General features: G+C 45.1%; 1 protein-coding gene across 4 annotated transcripts in view; it reads left to right on the top strand.

Moving 5' to 3' along the window:
- The window catches only part of LOC110490894 (collagen alpha-1(XI) chain), a 177,949-nt gene that overhangs the window by 83,381 nt on the left and 75,977 nt on the right, over positions 1-18,591 (top strand). For all 4 annotated transcript variants that reach the window (XM_036945700.1, XM_036945699.1, XM_036945698.1 and 1 more), the window contains 11 exons: positions 33-86; positions 207-314; positions 566-619; positions 2,392-2,445; positions 2,771-2,815; positions 3,737-3,790; positions 3,941-3,985; positions 4,916-4,969; positions 5,445-5,498; positions 15,289-15,342; positions 17,206-17,313. In XM_036945700.1, coding sequence (XP_036801595.1) covers positions 33-86; positions 207-314; positions 566-619; positions 2,392-2,445; positions 2,771-2,815; positions 3,737-3,790; positions 3,941-3,985; positions 4,916-4,969; positions 5,445-5,498; positions 15,289-15,342; positions 17,206-17,313 — 684 coding nt within the window. The remainder of the gene's footprint in view (positions 1-32; positions 87-206; positions 315-565; positions 620-2,391; positions 2,446-2,770; positions 2,816-3,736; positions 3,791-3,940; positions 3,986-4,915; positions 4,970-5,444; positions 5,499-15,288; positions 15,343-17,205; positions 17,314-18,591) is intronic.

The raw sequence follows: 18,591 nt of genomic DNA, 5'->3' as shown, positions 1-18,591 counted from the left end.
CACCCTTTTATTGACGTTCCCTCTGATTTCAGGGTGAGGACGGTTTCCCTGGTTTCAAGGGAGACATGGGTCTCAAAGGTGACAGGGTGAGTTGACAACTCAATGATACCGATTCAGCCATCATTGTCATGTGTATGGTACACTTTCCACCATAGGCTACAGATAATGGTACAATATCAGATCTGTTGTCTGTTGGATGTACTCAGGGTGAGCCTGGTATGCTTGGGCCCCGTGGTGAGGAAGGACCTGAGGGTCCCAAGGGAAGAGCAGGCCCCAACGGAGAGTCTGGCTCCATGGGGGGTGCTGGAGAGAAGGTAATGTCTTCATTCTCACTCTCTATTTGTCCTGTGAGGTCAATCTGTTAGCAGAATATCCCCCAAGCCTGTGGAAATACTTGAATTCCATTTTACTGTACAACTGTTTAAAACAGGAATAGGTTTCCGCACACTTCCTGTCAGATGCAAATTTCTAAGCTTTCGGTCAAACAACCTTCATATATGAATGTTTACCAATACCTTGTGCTCATTCAAATATTAGTTTATGTTGACTTTTCTGTTGTCTTCAGGGAAAACTGGGTGTTCCAGGGTTACCCGGCTACCCAGGAAGACAAGGACCAAAGGTATGTAAACACACCCACTCTGTGATGCCTATGAGGATTTCTGGGAAAACTTTAATCAAAAGCATCCCACAAAACCCAGCTCATCTCAGTAAACACACCAAACGCCTAAACTCTCATCTCAGTAAACACACCAAACGCCTAAACTCTCATCTCAGTAAACACACCAAACGCCTAAACTCTTAGAAAGCCTAAACTCTGTCCCCATAGGATAGCTATTTTTTGGTTCAAGGAAGAAACCCTTTTGGTTCCAGGTAGAACGATTTTGGGTTCCATGTAGATCCATTTGTGTAAAGGACTCTACATGGAACTCAAAGGGGTTCTACCTGGAACCAAAAAGGGTTCTTCAAAAGGTTCTCCAATAGGAACAGCCGAAGAACCCTTTTAGGTTCTAGATAGCACCTTTTTTTTCTAAGAGTGTAGGAAGGAGTTTCCTGATATCAGGACAGACATGGTTGTTCCTTGAAGAACATTCAGGGATTTTTCATCAGGGTTGTCCCTTTGGATGACCTGTGTTTCAATAGATACCAATGATCCAATATGGAGGTACTGTTAATAGTGCCTGTCAGTCTTCATTCTTCTTACACCCAGAAACTAACAAGGCATATTGTGTCCTCAGAGACCTAGATGGTGCACACTGAGAATTATGATAATCTCCCATCAAACACAGACAGGTAGATTTGGTAATTAGCATCATATCACGTCCCCTAACAGGATATACATGCCCTACTACATTACATCCAGCAATATGCTGTTCAGCACACCACTGGCTACATGGATTAAAAGATTACAAACATTATGCTGGAAGATTATGTGGTAGTCCGTGAGATGGTGTCTAATACATACTCATGTACGCCTGAGAGCTATCAGAAGTTCGATTTTTTTTTAGAAAGTGAACTATGGAAGTGTTGCCATGGGTGTCAGAAAGCACAGCCTTTGGGTTTAGAATTATGGCAGTTTCATAGTGAGACATTTGTAATCTTTCAAACTCGTGAGTGTTTGGCCCTATCTATTTCCATCACATGACTTTGTGAATTCAGGCTTAGAAAATACTATACCTAAAGCTTTGAGATGGGAAAATAAAACGCTGGATTGATTTCATGTTTGAATGCTTTCGTGAACACCAGGACTGAAAGTATACGGGTAAGCTAGTTTTGAATCTCGGCCTTCGCAACAAAGAGCCATAATTAGAAAGCAGGATGTCTTCATTGAACTGTGTGTGTGTGTGTGTGTGTGTGTGTGTGTGTGTGTGTGTGTGTGTGTGTGTGTGTGTGTCTGTGTGTGTGTGTGTGTTTACGTGTTTGCCCAAATCAGTGGTTTTCTTTTTGATGTTGTTTCGGCATCTGTTCCATGTTCCTTTTACTCATGTGATATGTTATCTCAAAAGAATGTTTACAAAGACACCATGATATTTGAAGTCCTTACAAACAAAGGGAGAGAGTGTGTGTGTGTGTGTGTGTTTGTGTTTCATTTCCTTATCGTGTAAACTACGTTTTGTACCGCATTCATATCGTTTTATTCTGACGGTGATGTCATGAGCTCGTCACCGTTCAGCCGAGGAGTGTTCTGTTGTCTGTGTTGTCTGTCTATGGCACGGTGCAGGCTGGGTACAGACTCATCATATGACGGAGCTCCCTGTGTCTCCTATATACTAATAGAGGTTGACAGTCAACAACAACAACAACAAATGAAAGCAAAAAAACCTTCTCAAATAATTCCTCATGACATGGATATACTGATTCCCGACCCGCCATTTTGTTCTCGTTGATCTGCAGGGTTCCAGCGGCTTCCCAGGCTTCCCGGGGGCCAACGGAGAGAAAGGAGCCAGGGTAAAAAATAAATAGTCCCTGTTTCTGTTTCTGTTTGGCAATCACACACACTGTAGTTTATTCCTGTTGTAAAAGCATTTGATTGATGACTTTGCACAAAATACAACCTCTGAGAATCAAGGTGAAAGAGATGGTGAAACTATTGTTTGTTTTCGATGTTTTCCTTTCCAATCTTCAACAGAAAGAAAGTCACACTCACCTCGAGTGTTTTAGGACAGACCTGGACAGTCGCTTTGAGAACAACTTACTGAGAAAGTTTAGGCTGAATTGATCTTGAGGTTTATGAATTAAATTAAATGTCTTACACTTGTCTGTTCTTCCAAAGGGCGTGGCGGGCAAAACCGGTCCAAGGGGACAAAGAGGTCCAACGGTATGTCCTCCTACCTCAAAGTTCTCTACCTCACAGTCCTCCTACCTCACAGTCCTCCTACCTCACAGTCCTCCTACCTCAGTCCTCCTACCTCACAGTTCTCCTACCTCACAGTCCTCCTACCTCACAGTCCTCCTACCTCACAGTCATCCTACCTCACAGTCCTCCTACCTCACAGTCTTCCTACCCCACAGTCCTCCTACCTCACAGTCCTCCTACCTCACAGTCCTCCTACCTCAGTCCTCCTACCTCACAGTCCTCCTACCTCACAGTTCTCCTACCTCACAGTCCTCCTACCTCACAGTCCTCCTACCTCACAGTCCTCCTACCTCACAGTCCTCCTACCTTACAGTCCTCCTACCTCACAGTCCTCCTACCTCGCAGTTCTCCTATCTCACAGTACTCCTACCTCACAGTTCTCCTATCTCACAGTTCTCCTACCTCACAGTCCTCCTACCTCACAGTCCTGCTACCTCACAGTCCTCCTACCTCACAGTCCTGCTACCTCACAGTCCTCCTACCTCACAGTCCTCCTGCCTCACAGTTCTCCTACCTCACAGTCCTCCTACCTCACAGTCCTCCTACCTCACAGTCCTCCTACCTCACAGTCCTCCTACCTCACAGTCCTCCTACCTCACAGTCCTCCTACCTCACAGTCTTGCTACCTCACAGTCCTCCTACCTCACAGTCCTCCTACGTCACAGTCCTCCTAGCTCAAAGTCCTCCAACCTCACAGTCATCCTACCTCACAGTCCTCCTACCTCACAGTCCTCCTACCCCACAGTCCTCCTACCTCACAGTCCTCCTACCTCACAGTCCTCCTACCTCACAGTCCTCCTACCTCACATTCAGTATTGCATGAAGTTTTACCTGATCTCATGTCAGTGTCTATTCTGAGCTTTGTCCTCCCCTGTCTCACAGGGTCCACGAGGTGGTCGGGGTGCTAGAGGTTCAACAGGCAAGCCAGGCGCTAAGGTAACTACACTCTCCATCTCAAAGAGATGGTAATAGCTACAGTGTATAACTGGTTAATATCTATGTAAACGATGTGTCATTTATTACGGTGTCCACTTGGGAAACAGTAGAACATCTGATGCTGATTTCCTGTCTTGTTGTGTTTCGCAGGGCACCGCAGGCAACGATGGGCCACCTGGCCCGCCTGGCGAGAGAGTAAGTCCCATAAGACACTGCTTCCAAGGGGGGATGGGTTATGGTCCGGGGTAGGGGGCTGACCCATCAATAATGAAATATGAAAAGGCTTGGAATAAGAAGCAGTTAAGCAGTTAAACCTCTGATGTTTCCAGGGTAGTTCTGACTGCCTGTCTGACATAGTGGTGGGGTTGACCTGGACAAGTGGTGTTCACCAATGGAAGCAAGGAAGCTACACTACACCAGACCCTACTAAACCACACCCTACTATACGGCACCCTACTACACCACACCCTACTACACCACACCCTACTATACTACACCATACTACACCACACCATACTACACCAAACTGTACTACACCACACCATACTACACCACACCATACTACACCACACCCTACTACACCACACCATACTACACCACACCCTACTATACTACACCCTACTACACCACACCATACTACACCACACCATACTACACCACACCATACTACACCAAACAGTACTACACCACACCATACTACACCACACCATACTACACCACACCCTACTACACCACACCATACTACACCACACCATACTATAACACACCCTACTACACTACACCATACTACACCACACCATACTACACTACACCATACTACACCACACCATACTACACTACACCATACTATACCACACCATACTACACCACACCATACTACACCACACCCTACTACACCACACCATACTACACCACACCACAACCAATATCAACCACCCAACCATGTCTAGCCACACCAGATTAGGCAGCAGCATAATCTGAGGCTAGGAAAACTTATTGTTGTCTGCCACACTACTATTAGGAGCATCTCATTGATAAGACTCAGATTGCCGCCAAACCCACCCCCCCCCCCAATACCCCCCACCCCCTGCTTCCATTCTCTAATTGTCTCTCTGGTTATTCCAGGGACCTCAAGGCCCCCAGGGCCCCGTCGGGTTCTCAGGACCAAAGGGCCCCCTTGTAAGTATCCTCTCAGCTAGTGTCATGGTCATATTTCCAGGTTGAAGGAAAGCAATGCAGTTGTATAGGGTGGGCTACGTATTGTGCTGTTTCACTGATTGGGTGTTGTAATCATTACTGTTACTGAAGCAGAACCCTGTTTCTCATCATCCTCTAGCCAGAAGACAAGTGTTCATTTCCTCCTATTGATTTGTGCTTGATTCATAGTTTTGACTTAACCTTGGCCGATAGTCAGCCCTGTTTCCGCTTCGCTCCATAACAGAACAAGGCATTGCTGTGGAGGACGGACAGGTTTTCGTTTAAAAATAGTTATATTTTGAAATATATTTTCCATGTAGTTGTGAGAGAACAAGAAAACTGATGACATTTGGTCAACACACCACGAATACTATGAGAATCCACCATTAGACGTGGAGGTGTTTCCCTCCTTCACGTATCAGACGTTGACAGAGTAAGTTCTCTGTGTGGTTCACAGGGACCACCTGGAAAGGACGGGCTGCCTGGCCACCCTGGTCAGAGAGGATCGACGGTGAGTGTTCCAGTCACGCCCCCCCCCCTCGTTAGAGAGCTGTCACACACCTGGGCTCACCTGGCCAGTGGTCTCGGACAGACACTTTCTGCCAGGTGTGGAACATAACCATGCAGACTGACTCTGCTCTCTCTGTGGCGGGAAAACCTTTCCTGACCAGACAACTTTTTCACACCTGGATGGATCTGTCTCCTCAAGTCTGCATGGTTTTATAGCACCAGGAGCTCAGGTGTTAGACAGCTCACTGTTAGTCTGCAGACACACAGACTTTCTCCTCCGGTTAACTCTGAGGTGTTTATGCCTCGGACACGGATGGGAATCTCTACAGCCAATCAAATGTTAAATTAAATCAAATCTAATTTAATTTTGTTGGTCACATGCACATATTGCAGGTGTAGAGAAATGCTTGTGTTCCTAGCTCTAACAGTGCAGTAGTATCTAACAATTCACAACAATTCACACACATCTAAAAGTAAAAGAATGGAATTAAGAAATATATAAATATTAGGACGAGCAATGTCGGAGTCGCATTGACTAGAATACAGCAGGACAAAGTAAATACAGTAGAGTTGCACAGAAAGTATTCAGACCCCTTGACCTTTTACACATTTTGTTAGGTTACAGCCTTATTCTAAAATGGATTAAATCTATTTTTTTCCCACTACACACAATACCCCAAAGACAAAAACTGGGTTTTAGAAATGTTTGCTGATTTATTCAGTGTTGTTGAATTTTCTGTTTGCTCAGGCGAAGTTGTCTATTTGTCTAACAAGGAGGAACAGGGTCAAAGGTTGGGGGATAACAGACTCTTTACTATTGTTTAATGGGATGGTCTCTGCGCGCCTCAGGATTGAGTTTGAGTTCTATAGAATGATAAAGTGTGGAGATGTTTCAGGAGATATGGTGTGTTGGGGGGCTCTCTATAGCTGGGGAAGATGTTTTGGATATATGGTTGTAGAAGTGGAGAGGTTTTGGGTATTGTGATGTGTGGTGTGGTTTTGTATCGTGGGGTAGAGGGCAAGGTCAGTATGCAGTACAGGGGATATTTGCTTTTTCAGGGTGGGGGGGGGGGGGGGGGGGTAGTTGTGAGTTTTTAATGAAATGAGGATGTGTCATTAAAGAAAGATAAAAACTCAAAATTCTCTCTCTCTCTCTCTCTCTCTCTCTGTTTCTCTGTCTCTCTCTGGTTCTCTCTCTATCTCTCTCTCTGTCTCTGTCTCTCTCTCTCTATTTCTCTGTCTCTCTCTGGTTCTCTCTCTGTCTGTCTCTCTCTGGTTCTCTCTATCTCTCTCTGTCTCTCTGTCTCTGATTCTCTCTATCTCTCTCTGGTTTTCTCTATATCTCTCTCTCTATCTGTCTCTCTGTTTCTCTGTCTCTCTCTGGTTCTCTCTCTGTCTGTCTCTCTCTGGTTCTCTCTATCTCTCTTTGGTTCTCTCTAACTCTCTCTCTTTCTCTGTTTCTGTCTCTCTCTATCTCTCTATGTCTCTCTGTCTCTCTGGTTCTCTCTCTATCTCTCTCTCTCTCTGTCTCTCAATTCAATTCAAGGGGATTTATTGGCATGGGAAACATATGTTTACATTGCCAAAGCAAGTTCCAAAACAATAGATACATTTCAAATGTCATATTATGTCTATATACAGTGTTGTAATGATGTGCAAATAGTTAAAGTACAAAAGGGTGTTTGTCCTTCACTGGTTGACCTTTTCTTGTGGCAACAGGTCACAAATCTTGCTACTGTGATCTCACACTGTTATATTTCACAATAGATTTATCAAAATTTGATTTGTTTTTCAAATTCTTTGTGGGTCTTTGTAATCTGAGGGAAATATGTCTCTAATATGGTCATACATTGGACAGGAGGTTAGGAAGTGCAGCTCAGTTTCCACCTCATTTTGTGAGCACATAGCCTGTCTTATCTTGGGAGCCATGTCTGCCTACGGCGGCCTTTCTCAACAGCAAGGCTATGCTCACTGAGTCTGTTCATAGTCAAAGCTTTCCTTAAGTTTGGGTCAGTCACAGTGGGTCAGTCACAGTGGGTCAGTAACAGTGATTCTGCCTGTGTGTACTCTCTGTTCAGGGCCAAATAGCATTCTAGTTTGCTCTATTTTTTTTGTTAATACTTTCCAATGTGTCAAGTAATTCTCTTTTTGTTTTCTCATGATTTGTTTGGGTCTAATTGAGCTGCTGTCCTGCGGCTCTGTGGGGTGTGTTTGTGTTTGTGAACAGAGCCCCAGGACCAGCTTGCTTAGGGGACTCTTCTTCGGGTTCATCTCTCTGTAGGTGATGGCTTTGTTATGGAAGGTTTGGGAAATATTTCCTATTAGATGGTTGTAGAATTGAACGTCTCTTTCCTGGATTTTGATCATTAGAGGGTATCGGCATAATTCTGCTCTGCATGCATTATTTGGTGTTCTACATTGTACACTGGGGATATTTTTTTGCAGAATTCTCTCTCTCAGAATTCTCTCTCTCTCTATGTCTCTTTCTGGTTCTCCCTGTCTCTCTGTTGCTCTCTGTCTCTCTCTCGTTCTCTCTGGTTCTCTCTCTGGTTCTCTCTCTGGTTCTCTCTCAGTCTCTCTCTGGTTCTCTCTGGTTCTCTCTGTCTCTCTCTGTCTCTCTCTGGATCTCTCTGTCTCTCTCTGGGCCAGGTCCTTCAGGGTGATGTAGTCATGTGATGTTGGAGAGAGAGAGCCTGATAGAGCGAAACACATCCTGAGCTCAGAGACTAGACTACCCCAGAGTCCCCGACACACGCAGACACAAGCCTGTCTTAATGCAGCCAGAGGGTGTGTTTCTAGTGTTTCTTCCCTGCCTGGTCAATTCCAATTGAATACATTCAATTCAGGAAGTGATTTTAATTTAAAATGCAAACATATAAAAACCTTTGAAAGAAACAGCTTCTACTTTATTGAATTTTCAATTACTGAATTGGAATTTATGTTTACTTCCTGAATTGACGGCCTTTAATTTGAATTGACCCCAACCCTGCTTCCCAGGTCATTGTGGAAAACACTAAATAGCTCCAGACAGCCAGATTCTCTCACCATCGCGCTGTGTTCCAGGCCTTAAATGAACTAAGTTACAGTTGAATAGACTGATTCTGTATTTTAAACAAGCATAGCATAATAACCGAATGGAACACCGGGTAGGATTACCTTTAACATTATAAATAGTGTGTCTCTCTGCATGGCCCACTGTTCTCCTTTGGAGTTTATGCAGCAAAGCTTTGCATTCATCGCTCTCAATTGTATTCACCTCACAGGGCAGTAAAAGCTGCTAACAGCTCCATGGAGCAAGGAGCACCCCAATCATAAACTGTTTCTCTCAATTTGTTGTTCTACCACCCAAGTGATACATTAGCTGAGGTGTTGGTTTTATTACCTGGTAACAGGCTGGGGGAGCGAGTAATAGCAGAATTGATCACTGCAATAAAATGTTCCAGTCTCACAGGCCCTAGGCAGTGGACATGGATCCATCCACTCAGCTTCCCTGGGCCACAATCTGCCACACCACACCCTATTTTTTACAACATTAACAATGTCTACACTGTATTTCTGATCAATTTGATGTTATTTTAATGGACAATTTAAAAAAAAAAAAACTTTAAAAAACAAGAAAATGTCTAAGTGACACCAAACTGTTGGACGATAGTGTACCTTCATTTGAGCCTTTATTTCCTCAAATTAACTTTTCTTTGTATGTTAGAAGGTCCCAGACAATTGCTTAATGTTTTCATGCTTTGGTGTAATTCTCCTTTCTGGATGATGCTTAAAATACACTGAACAACATTATAAACACAACATGCAACGATTTCAATTATTTTATGGGAGTTACAGTTCATGTAGGGAAATCACTCAATTGAAATCTATTCATTAGGCCCTTAAATATGAATTTCAAATGACTGGGAACACGGAGTTGATCAGGCTGTTGATTGTGGCCTGTTCAATGTTGTCCCACTCCTCTTCAATGGCTGTGTGAAGTTGTTGGATATTGTCAGGAACTGGAACACGCTGTTGCACACGTCGATCTAGGGAATCCCCAACCCTATCACTCTACACCCTACCAAACCCTATCACTCTACACCCTACCAAACCCTATCACTCTACACCCTACCAAACCCTATCACTCTACACCCTACCAAACCCTATCACTCTACACCCTACCAAACCCTATAACTCTACACCCTACCAAACCCTATCACTCTACACCCTACCAAACCCTATCACTCTACACCCTACCAAACCCTATCACTCTACACCCTACCAAACCCTATCACAACCTATCCTGGCCCTAGCAATGGGCACAGATCCAGCCACCCAGCCTCCCAGTCAGGCTATAGACAGTGGGTCTGGACCGATCCTCCCAGTCAGGCTCTAGACAGTGGGTCTGGACCGATCCTCCCAGTCAGGCTGTAGACAGTGGGTCTGGACCGATCCTCCCAGTCAGGCTGTAGACAGTGGGTCTGGACCCATCCTCCCAGTCAGGCTCTAGACAGTTGGTATGGACCGATCCTCTCAGTCAGGCTCTAGACAGTGGCTCTGGACCCATCCTCCCAGTCAGGCTATAGACAGTGGGTCTGGACCCATCCTCCCATCCTCACAGTCAGGCTCTAGACAGTGGGTATGGACCCATCCTCCCAGTCAGGCTCTAGACAGTGGGTCTGGACCCATCCTCCCAGTCAGGCCCTAGACAGTGGGTATGGACCCATCCTCCCAGTCAGGCTCTAGACAGTGGGTCTGGACCCATCCTCCCATTCAGGCTCTAGACAGTGGGTCTGGACCCATCCTTCCAGTCAGTTTCTAGACAGTGGGTCTGGACCCATCCTCCTATTCAGGCTCTAGACAGTGGGTCTGGACCCATCCTCCCAGTCAGGCTCTAAACAGTTGGTCTGGACCCATCCTCCTAGTCAGGCTCTAGACAGTGGGTCTGGACCCATCCACCCATAAAGATTTACAACTCTTAATTTGTTATTTAGGCCAATAGCCAATCCATTCATCACTCTGCCACACGATAATGACTCCACAAGAAGTCATCAAACATTTTAATGTTGAACGCCTTACCACTGAAAAGCTTTTGCCCATAAACATGTCCTTACATTAGCAAACCCCTTGCTCGACCTCAACACGTTTCACCTCCCAGAACAAGCCTATCTACTCTAATATAAAAGCAGACATACGATCTGACATGATTTGCATCAGCTATCTCTGTCTCTCTCTGTCTCTCTCTCTGTCTCTATCTGTCTCTCTCTGTCTCTCTCTGGTTCTCTCTGTCTCTCTCTGGTTCTCTCTGTCTCTCTCTGGTTCTTTCGCTGTGGTTCTCTCTCTCTCTGGTTCTCTCTGTCTCTCTGTCTCTCTCTGGTTCTCTCTGGTTCTCTCTGTCTCTGTCTCTCTCTCTGGTTCTCTCTGTCTCTCTCGGTCTCTCTCTGGTTCTCAATGGTTCTCTCTGTCTCTGTCTCTCTCTCTCTCTCTGGTTCTCTCTGTCTCTGTCTCTCTCTGGTTCTCTCTGTCTCTGTCTCTCTCTGGTTCTCTCTGTCTCTGTCTCTCTCTGGTTCTCTCTGTCTCTGTCTCTCTCTGGTTCTCTCTGTCTCTGTCTCTCTCTCTGGTTCTCGCTGTCTCTCTCCGTCTCTCTCTGGTTCTCACTGGTTCTCTCTGTCTCTGTCTCTGTCTCTCTCTGGTTCTCTCTGTCTCTGTCTTTCTCTGGTTCTCTCTGTCTCTCTCTCTCACTGGTTCTCACTGGTTCTCTCTATCTACAATCCTTTTGTTTATTTTGACACGACATTGTCAATGTATCTCCACCCTGCCTTCCCTTCATGTTGTATATCTCCACCCTGCCTTCCCTTCATGTTGTATATCTCCACCCTGCCTTTCCTTCATGTTGGATGTCTTTGTATTTTCTGTATCTTATTATGGTCGTTGAATATATTTTGTCCGTTCTTGTTGTCTGGAGTTGACATCATTGCAATACAATGCAACAAATCAAATCAATGTTTATTTATCACGAACCCCAAAAACAACAGACCTTAGAGTGAAATGCTTACTTACAGGCTCTAACCAATAGTGCAAAAAAGGTATTAGGTGAACAATAGGTAAGTAAAGAAATAAAACAACAGTAAAAAAGACAGGCTATATTCAGTAGCAAGGCTATAAAAGTAGCGAGGCTATATACAGTAGAGAGGCTATATACAGTAGAGGCTATATACAGTAGAGAGGCTATATACACTAGCGAGGCTATAAAAGTAGCGAGGCTACATACAGACACCGGTTAGTGAGGCTGATTGAGGTAGTATGTACATGTAGATATGGTTAAAGTGACTATGCATGTATGATGAACAGAGAGTAGCAGTAGTGTAAAAGAGGGGTAGGCGGGTGGTGGGTGGTGGGACACAATGCAGATAGCCTGGTTAGCCAATATGCAGGAGCACTGGTTGGTCGGCCCAATTGAGGTATTATGTACATGAATGTATAGTTAAAGTGACTCTGCATATATGATAAACAGAGAGTAGCAGCAGAAGCATTCTGACAAATAACCAATGAAGAAGTTCACGCCATCTTTGATGTGATCTGATTCAAACAGACAGCTGATGGATTTCACATCTGATTCCATCACTATGCTTGATGTCTGACCAATTAGCATCAAATCCACTTCAGATATTGAGATCATAGTTTTACTTTAGATGAACATATCGTTAGCATGATATTTCTCTTTTGGAGACTAAATCCTTACTATAACATGGAGTTCGTTATAGCCTTCTTATTCTCCTGTGTCTTTTGAGTCAACTTCTTAGCCAGTTTCCTAGACACAGATACAGCTTTCTTCTGGACTAATAAGCGAAGAGAATCTCAATTGAAATTTAGTCCAGGACTAGGCTTGGACTGTGTCTGGGTAACTGGTGTCTGGTGTCTGGGTAACTGATTCCTGGTGTCTGGGTAAATGGTTCCTGGTGTCGTTGTAACTGGTTCCTGGTGTCTGGGTAACTGGTTCTTGGTGTCTGAGTAACTGGTCCCTGGTGTCTGTGTCTGGGTAACTGGTTCCTGGTGTCTGTGTCTGGGTAACTGGTTCCCGGTGTCTGGGTAACTGGTTCCTGGTGTCTGGGTAACTGGTTCCTGGTGTCTGTGTCTGGGTAACTGGTTCCTGGTGTCTGGGTAACTGGTTCTTGGTGTCTGTGTCTGGGTAACTGGTTCCTGGTGTCTGGGTAACTAGTTCCTGGTGTCTGTGTCTGGGTAACTGGTTCCTGGTGTCTGGGTAACTGGTTCTTGGTGTCTGTGTCTGGGTAACTGGTTCCTGGTGTCTGTGTCTGGGTAACTGGTTCCTGGTGTCTGGGTAACTGGTTCCTGGTGTCTGTCTGGGTAACTGGTTCCAGGTGTCTGGGTAACTGGTTCCTGGTGTCTGTGTAACTGTTTCCTGGTGTCTGGGTAACTGGTTCCTGGTGTCTGGGTAACTGGTTCCTGGTGTCTGGGTAACTGGCTCCTGGTGTCTGTGTCTGGGTAACTGGTTCCTGGTGTCTGTGTCTGGGTAACTGGTCCCTGGTGTCTGTGTCTGGGTAACTGGTCCCTGGTGTCTGTGTCTGGGTAACTGGTCCCTGGTGTCTGTGTCTGGGTAACTGGTTCCTGGTGTATGTGTCTGGGTAACTAGTTCCTGGTGTCTGGGTAACTGGTTCCTGGTGTCTGTGTCTGGGTAACTGGTTCCTGGTGTCTGTGTCTGGGTAACTGATTATTGGTGTCCGTGTCTGGGTAACTGGTTCCTGGTGTCTGGGTAACTGGTCCATGGTGTCTGTGTCTGGGTAACTGGTTCCTGGTGTCTAGGTAAATGGTTATTGGTGTCTATGTCTAGGTAACTGGTTCCTGGTGTCTGTGTAACTGTTTCCTGGTGTCTGGGTAACTGGTTCCTGGTGTCTGTGTCTGGGTAACTGGTCCCTGGTGTCTGTGTCTGGGTAACTGGTCCCTGGTGTCTGTGTCTGGGTAACTGGTCCCTGGTGTCTGTGTCTGGGTAACTGGTTCCTGGTGTCTGTGTCTGGGTAACTGGTCCCTGGTGTCTGTGTCTGGGTAACTGGGTCCTGGTGTCTGGGTAACTGGTTCCTGGTGTCTGTATCTGGGTAACTGGTTCCTGGTGTCTGTGTCTGGGTAACTGGGTCCTGGTGTCTGGGTAACTGGTCCCTGGTGTCTGTGTCTGGGTAACTGGTTCCTGGTGTCTGTGTCTGGGTAACTGGGTCCTGGTGTCTGGGTAACTGGTCCCTGGTGTCTGTGTCTGGGTAACTGGTTCCTGGTGTCTGTGTCTGGGTAACTGGGTCCTGGTGTCTGAGTAACTGGTCCCTGGTGTCTGTGTCTGGGTAACTGGTTCCTGGTGTCTGTGTCTGGGTAACTGGTTCCTGGTGTCTGGGTAACTGGTTCCTGGTGTCTGTGTCTGGGTAACTGGTCCCTGGTTTCTGTGTCTGGGTAACTGGGTCCTGGTGTCTGTGTCTGGGTAACTGGTTCCTGGTGTCTGTGTCTGGGTAACTGGTCCCTGGTGTCTGTGTCTGGGTAACTGGGTCCTGGTGTCTGTGTCTGGGTAACTGATCCCTGGTGTCTGTGTCTGGGTAACTGGGTCCTGGTGTCTGTGTCTGGGTAACTGGTCCCTGGTGTATGTGTCTGGGTAACTGGTCCCTGGTGTCTGGGTAACTGGTCCCTGGTGTATGTGTCTGGGTAACTGGTCCCTGGTGTCTGTGTCTGGGTAACTGGGTCCTGGTGTCTGTGTCTGGGTAACTGGTCCCTGGTGTATGTGTCTGGGTAACTGGTCCCTGGTGTCTGGGTAACTGGTCCCTGGTGTATGTGTCTGGGTAACAGGTCCCTGGTGTCTGTGTCTGGGTAACTGGTCCCTGGTGTATGTGTCTGGGTAACTGGTCCCTGGTGTCTGGGTAACTGGTCCCTGGTGTATGTGTCTGGGTAACTGGTCCCTGGTGTATGTGTCTGGGTAACTGGTCCCTGGTGTATGTGTCTGGGTAACTGGTGTCTGGTGTCTGGGTAACTGGTTACTGGTGTCTGGGTAACTGTTTCCTGGTGTCTGTGTCTGGGTAACTGGTCCCTGGTGTCTGGGTAACTGGTTCCTGGTGTCTGGGTAACTGGTTCCTGGTGTATGTGTCTGGGTAACTGGTCCCTGGTGTATGTGTCTGGGTAACTGGTTCCTGGTGTATGTGTCTGGGTAACTGGTCCCTGGTGTATGTGTCTGGGTAACTGGTCCCTGGTGTATGTGTCTGGGTAACTGGTCCCTGGTGTCTGGGTAACTGGTTCCTGGTGTCTGGGTAACTGGTTCCTGGTGTCTGGGTTCAACTGAATGGAACAAATGAATGGAACATAACATGAAGGTTATAATGTAATATGTCCGTAACTAATGTATTTTCATGCACAATGCACACAGTCATTGCTTGGTTAAACCAGTCAGGTTCCTCTTCAATAGGATCCATTACAAATACTCCTCATCCTCTCACCCTTGTGAGAGTACTACAGGTACTATAGGTTTACTACAGGTACTATAGGTTTACTACAGGTATTATAGGTTTACTACAAGTACTATACTTTTACTACAGGTAAGGCACTAAAGGTTTACTACAGGTACTATAGGTGTACTACAGGTACTATAGGTTTACTACATTCAGTGGTTGTCCATTGGGAAGCACACAACACTGACTCCACTATGTCCACTAGATTAATCATTTTGGAAGGTTGACATCAATAGCAGGATTGGAGGGAGTTATTGCATGGATTGAGTTGTTCTGCAAGAGTTTTCAATGTGATTTATATGTTTTTCTTGTCCACAGGGATTCCAAGGAAAGACAGGTCCACCCGGCCCAGGAGGAGTTGTTGGTCCTCAGGTAAGGTACAATAGGTTTACTACAGGTACTATAGGTTTACTACAGGTACTATAGGTGTACTACAGGTACTATAGGTGTACTACAGGTACTATAGGTTTACTACAAGTACTATACTTTTACTACAGGTAAGGTACTATAGGTTTACTACAGGTACTATAGGTTTACTACAGGTACTATAGGTGTACTACAGGTACTCTAGGTTTACTACAGGTACTATAGGTGTACTACAGGTACTATAGGTTTACTACAGGTACTCTAGGTTTACTACAGGTACTATAGGTGTACTACAGGTACTATAGGTTTACCACAGGCACTAAAGGTTTACTACAGGTACTATAGGTTTACTACAGGTACTATAGGTGTACTACAGGTACTATAGGTGTACTACAGGTACAATAGGTTTACTACAGGTACTCTAGGTTTACTACAGATACTATAGGTGTACTACAGGTACTATAGGTGTACTACAGGTACTATAGGTTTACTACAGGTACTATAGTTTTACTACAGGTACTATAGGTGTACTACAGGTACTATAGGTGTACTACAGGTACTATAGGTGTACTACAGGTACTATAGGTTTTCCACAGGCACTAAAGGTTTGCTACAGGTACTATAGTTTTACTACAGGTACTATAGGTTTACTACAGGTACTATAGGTGTACTACAGGTACTATAGGTGTACTACAGGTACTATAGGTGTACTACAGGTACTATAGGTGTACTACAGGTACTATAGGTGTACTACAGGTACAATATGTTTACTACAGGTACTCTAGGTTTACTACAGATACTATAGGTGTACTACAGGTACTATAGGTTTACTACAGGTACTATAGGTTTACTATAGGTACTATAGGTTTACTACAAGTATTATACTTTTACTACAGGTAAGGCACTAAAGGTTTACTACAGGTACTATAGGTGTACTACAGGTACTATAGGTTTACTACAGGAAAGGTACTATATGTTTGCTACATGTACTATAGGTTTACTACAGGTACTATAGGTTTACTACAGGTACTATAGGTGTACTACAGGTACTATAGGTTTACTACAGGAAAGGTACTATATGTTTGCTACATGTACTATAGGTTTACTACAGGTACTATAGGTTTACTACAGGTACTATAGGTGTACTACAGGTACTATAGGTATACTACAGGTACTATAGGTTTACTACAGGCACTATAGGTTTACTACAGGCACTTTAGGTTTACTACAGGTACTATACTTTTACTACAGGTACTATAGGTTTACTACAGGTACTATAGGTTTACTACAGGTACTATAGGTTTACTACAGGTACTATAGGTTTACTACAGGTACTATAGGTTTACTACAGGTACTACAGGTACTATAGGTGTACTACAGGTACTCTAGGTTTACTACAGGTACTATAGGTGTACTACAGGTACTATAGGTTTACTGCAGGTACTATAGGTTTACTACAGGTAAGGTACTATAGTTTTACTACAGGTAAGATACTATATGTTTACTACAGGTAAGGTACTATAGGTTTTCTACTGGTAAGGAACTATAGGTTACTATAGGTTTTCTACTGTTACGGTACTATAATGGACATTATGAACTAAATTAATGTAGCACTTCTTGGTCCACAGGTAAGTAAACACAATAAGATACATTTATGGAGAACTTTTCAGATTGTTTAAGCGTACTTACAGATCTCACGTCATTCACTAGCAGAAGTGATAGAGTACACGGATAATATTGGCCTCTGACATAGGTTTGGAATTATCTAAGGGTCTTATGTTATGGTGGAGCGGCTCAATGATGCCCATAATATCTTCTTCTTATTCTTCCTCTTCTTCTTCTTCTTCTTCTTCTTCACTTCCCTAACAGGGCCCCACAGGCGAGACCGGTCCAATTGGTGAGAGAGGTCACCCTGGATCCCCAGGACCACCTGGAGAGCAGGGTCTTCCTGGCTCTGCTGGCAAAGAGGGAGCCAAGGTAAACGTCCCTAAATACCCACCTCACTGGATTAACTCTCATAAATTGACAGCCCAACAGATCTCCAGGGCTCTGACCAAACCATATTTAAAAAAAAATTAAAAACAATACTAGATACAGATTATGCCTAGTCCTGGAATTAAAACGTGAATAATTGGAGAATCTCCACTGAACATGTTTTTGGGTCCAGGAATGTAAGCATGAAGTCTATTTTGGCAGACAGCTGGTGAAGTTACCAGATGGTTTGGGAGTGAGGGTTGGGGACTGAGGGTTGGGGACTGAGGGTTGGGGACTGAGGGTTGGGGACTGAGGGTTGGGGACTGAGGGTTGGGGACTGAGGGTTGGGGACTGAGGGTTGGGGACTGAGGGTTGGGGAGTGGTTGAATTCACATGCATCACGATTGCCAATATAAAATCAAATCAAAGTTTATTTGTCACGCCGAATACAACAGGTGTTGACCTTACAGTGAATTGCTTACTTACAGGCTCTAACCAATAGCGCAAAAAAAGGTATTAGGTGAACAACAGGTAAGCAAAGTAATAACGAGGCTATATACAGTAGCGAGGCTATATACAGTAGCGAGGCTATATACAGTAGCGAGGCTATATACAGTAGCGAGGCTACATACAGACACCGGTTAGTCAGGCTGATTGAGGTAGTATGTACAGTACATGTATATATGGTTAAAGTGACTATGCATATATGATGAACAGAGAGTAGCAGTAGTGTAAAAGAGGGGTTTGGTGGGTGGCGGGACACAATGCAGATAGCCCAGTTAGCCAATGTGTGGGAGCACTGGTTGGTCGGCCCAATTGAGGTAGTATGTACATGAATGTATAGTTAAAGTGACTATGCATATATGATAAACAGAGAGTAGCTACTTTACTACTAGCTAGTTCCAAGACCTCCCAGCCCCTCCCTCTGACTCCTTTAAATCCCAGACAGTTTCAAGACCTCCCAGCCTCTCCCTCTGACTCCTTTAAATCCCAGACAGTTTCAAGACCTCCCAGCCCCTCCCTCTGACTCCTTTAAATCCCAGACAGTTTCAAGACCTCCCAGCCTCTCCCTCTGTCTCCTTTAAATCCCAGCCAGTTTCAAGACCTCCCAGCCCCTCCCTCTGTCTCCTTTAAATCCCAGCCAGTTTCAAGACCTCCCAGCCCCTCCCTCTTTCTCCTTTAAATCCCAGCCAGTTCCAAGACCTCCCAGCCCCTCCCTCTGACTCCTTCTTTGGTTTTCCTTGCTTCCCAGAAGGACACCGTGTAATCAACTACAACCTC

The sequence above is a fragment of the Oncorhynchus mykiss genome, chromosome 15 (assembly GCF_013265735.2).
Source record: "Oncorhynchus mykiss isolate Arlee chromosome 15, USDA_OmykA_1.1, whole genome shotgun sequence".
NCBI lineage: Eukaryota > Metazoa > Chordata > Actinopteri > Salmoniformes > Salmonidae > Oncorhynchus > Oncorhynchus mykiss.
The sequence above is the reverse complement of the archived record's forward strand: the minus strand, read 5'-3'. Positions and strand labels throughout refer to the sequence as shown.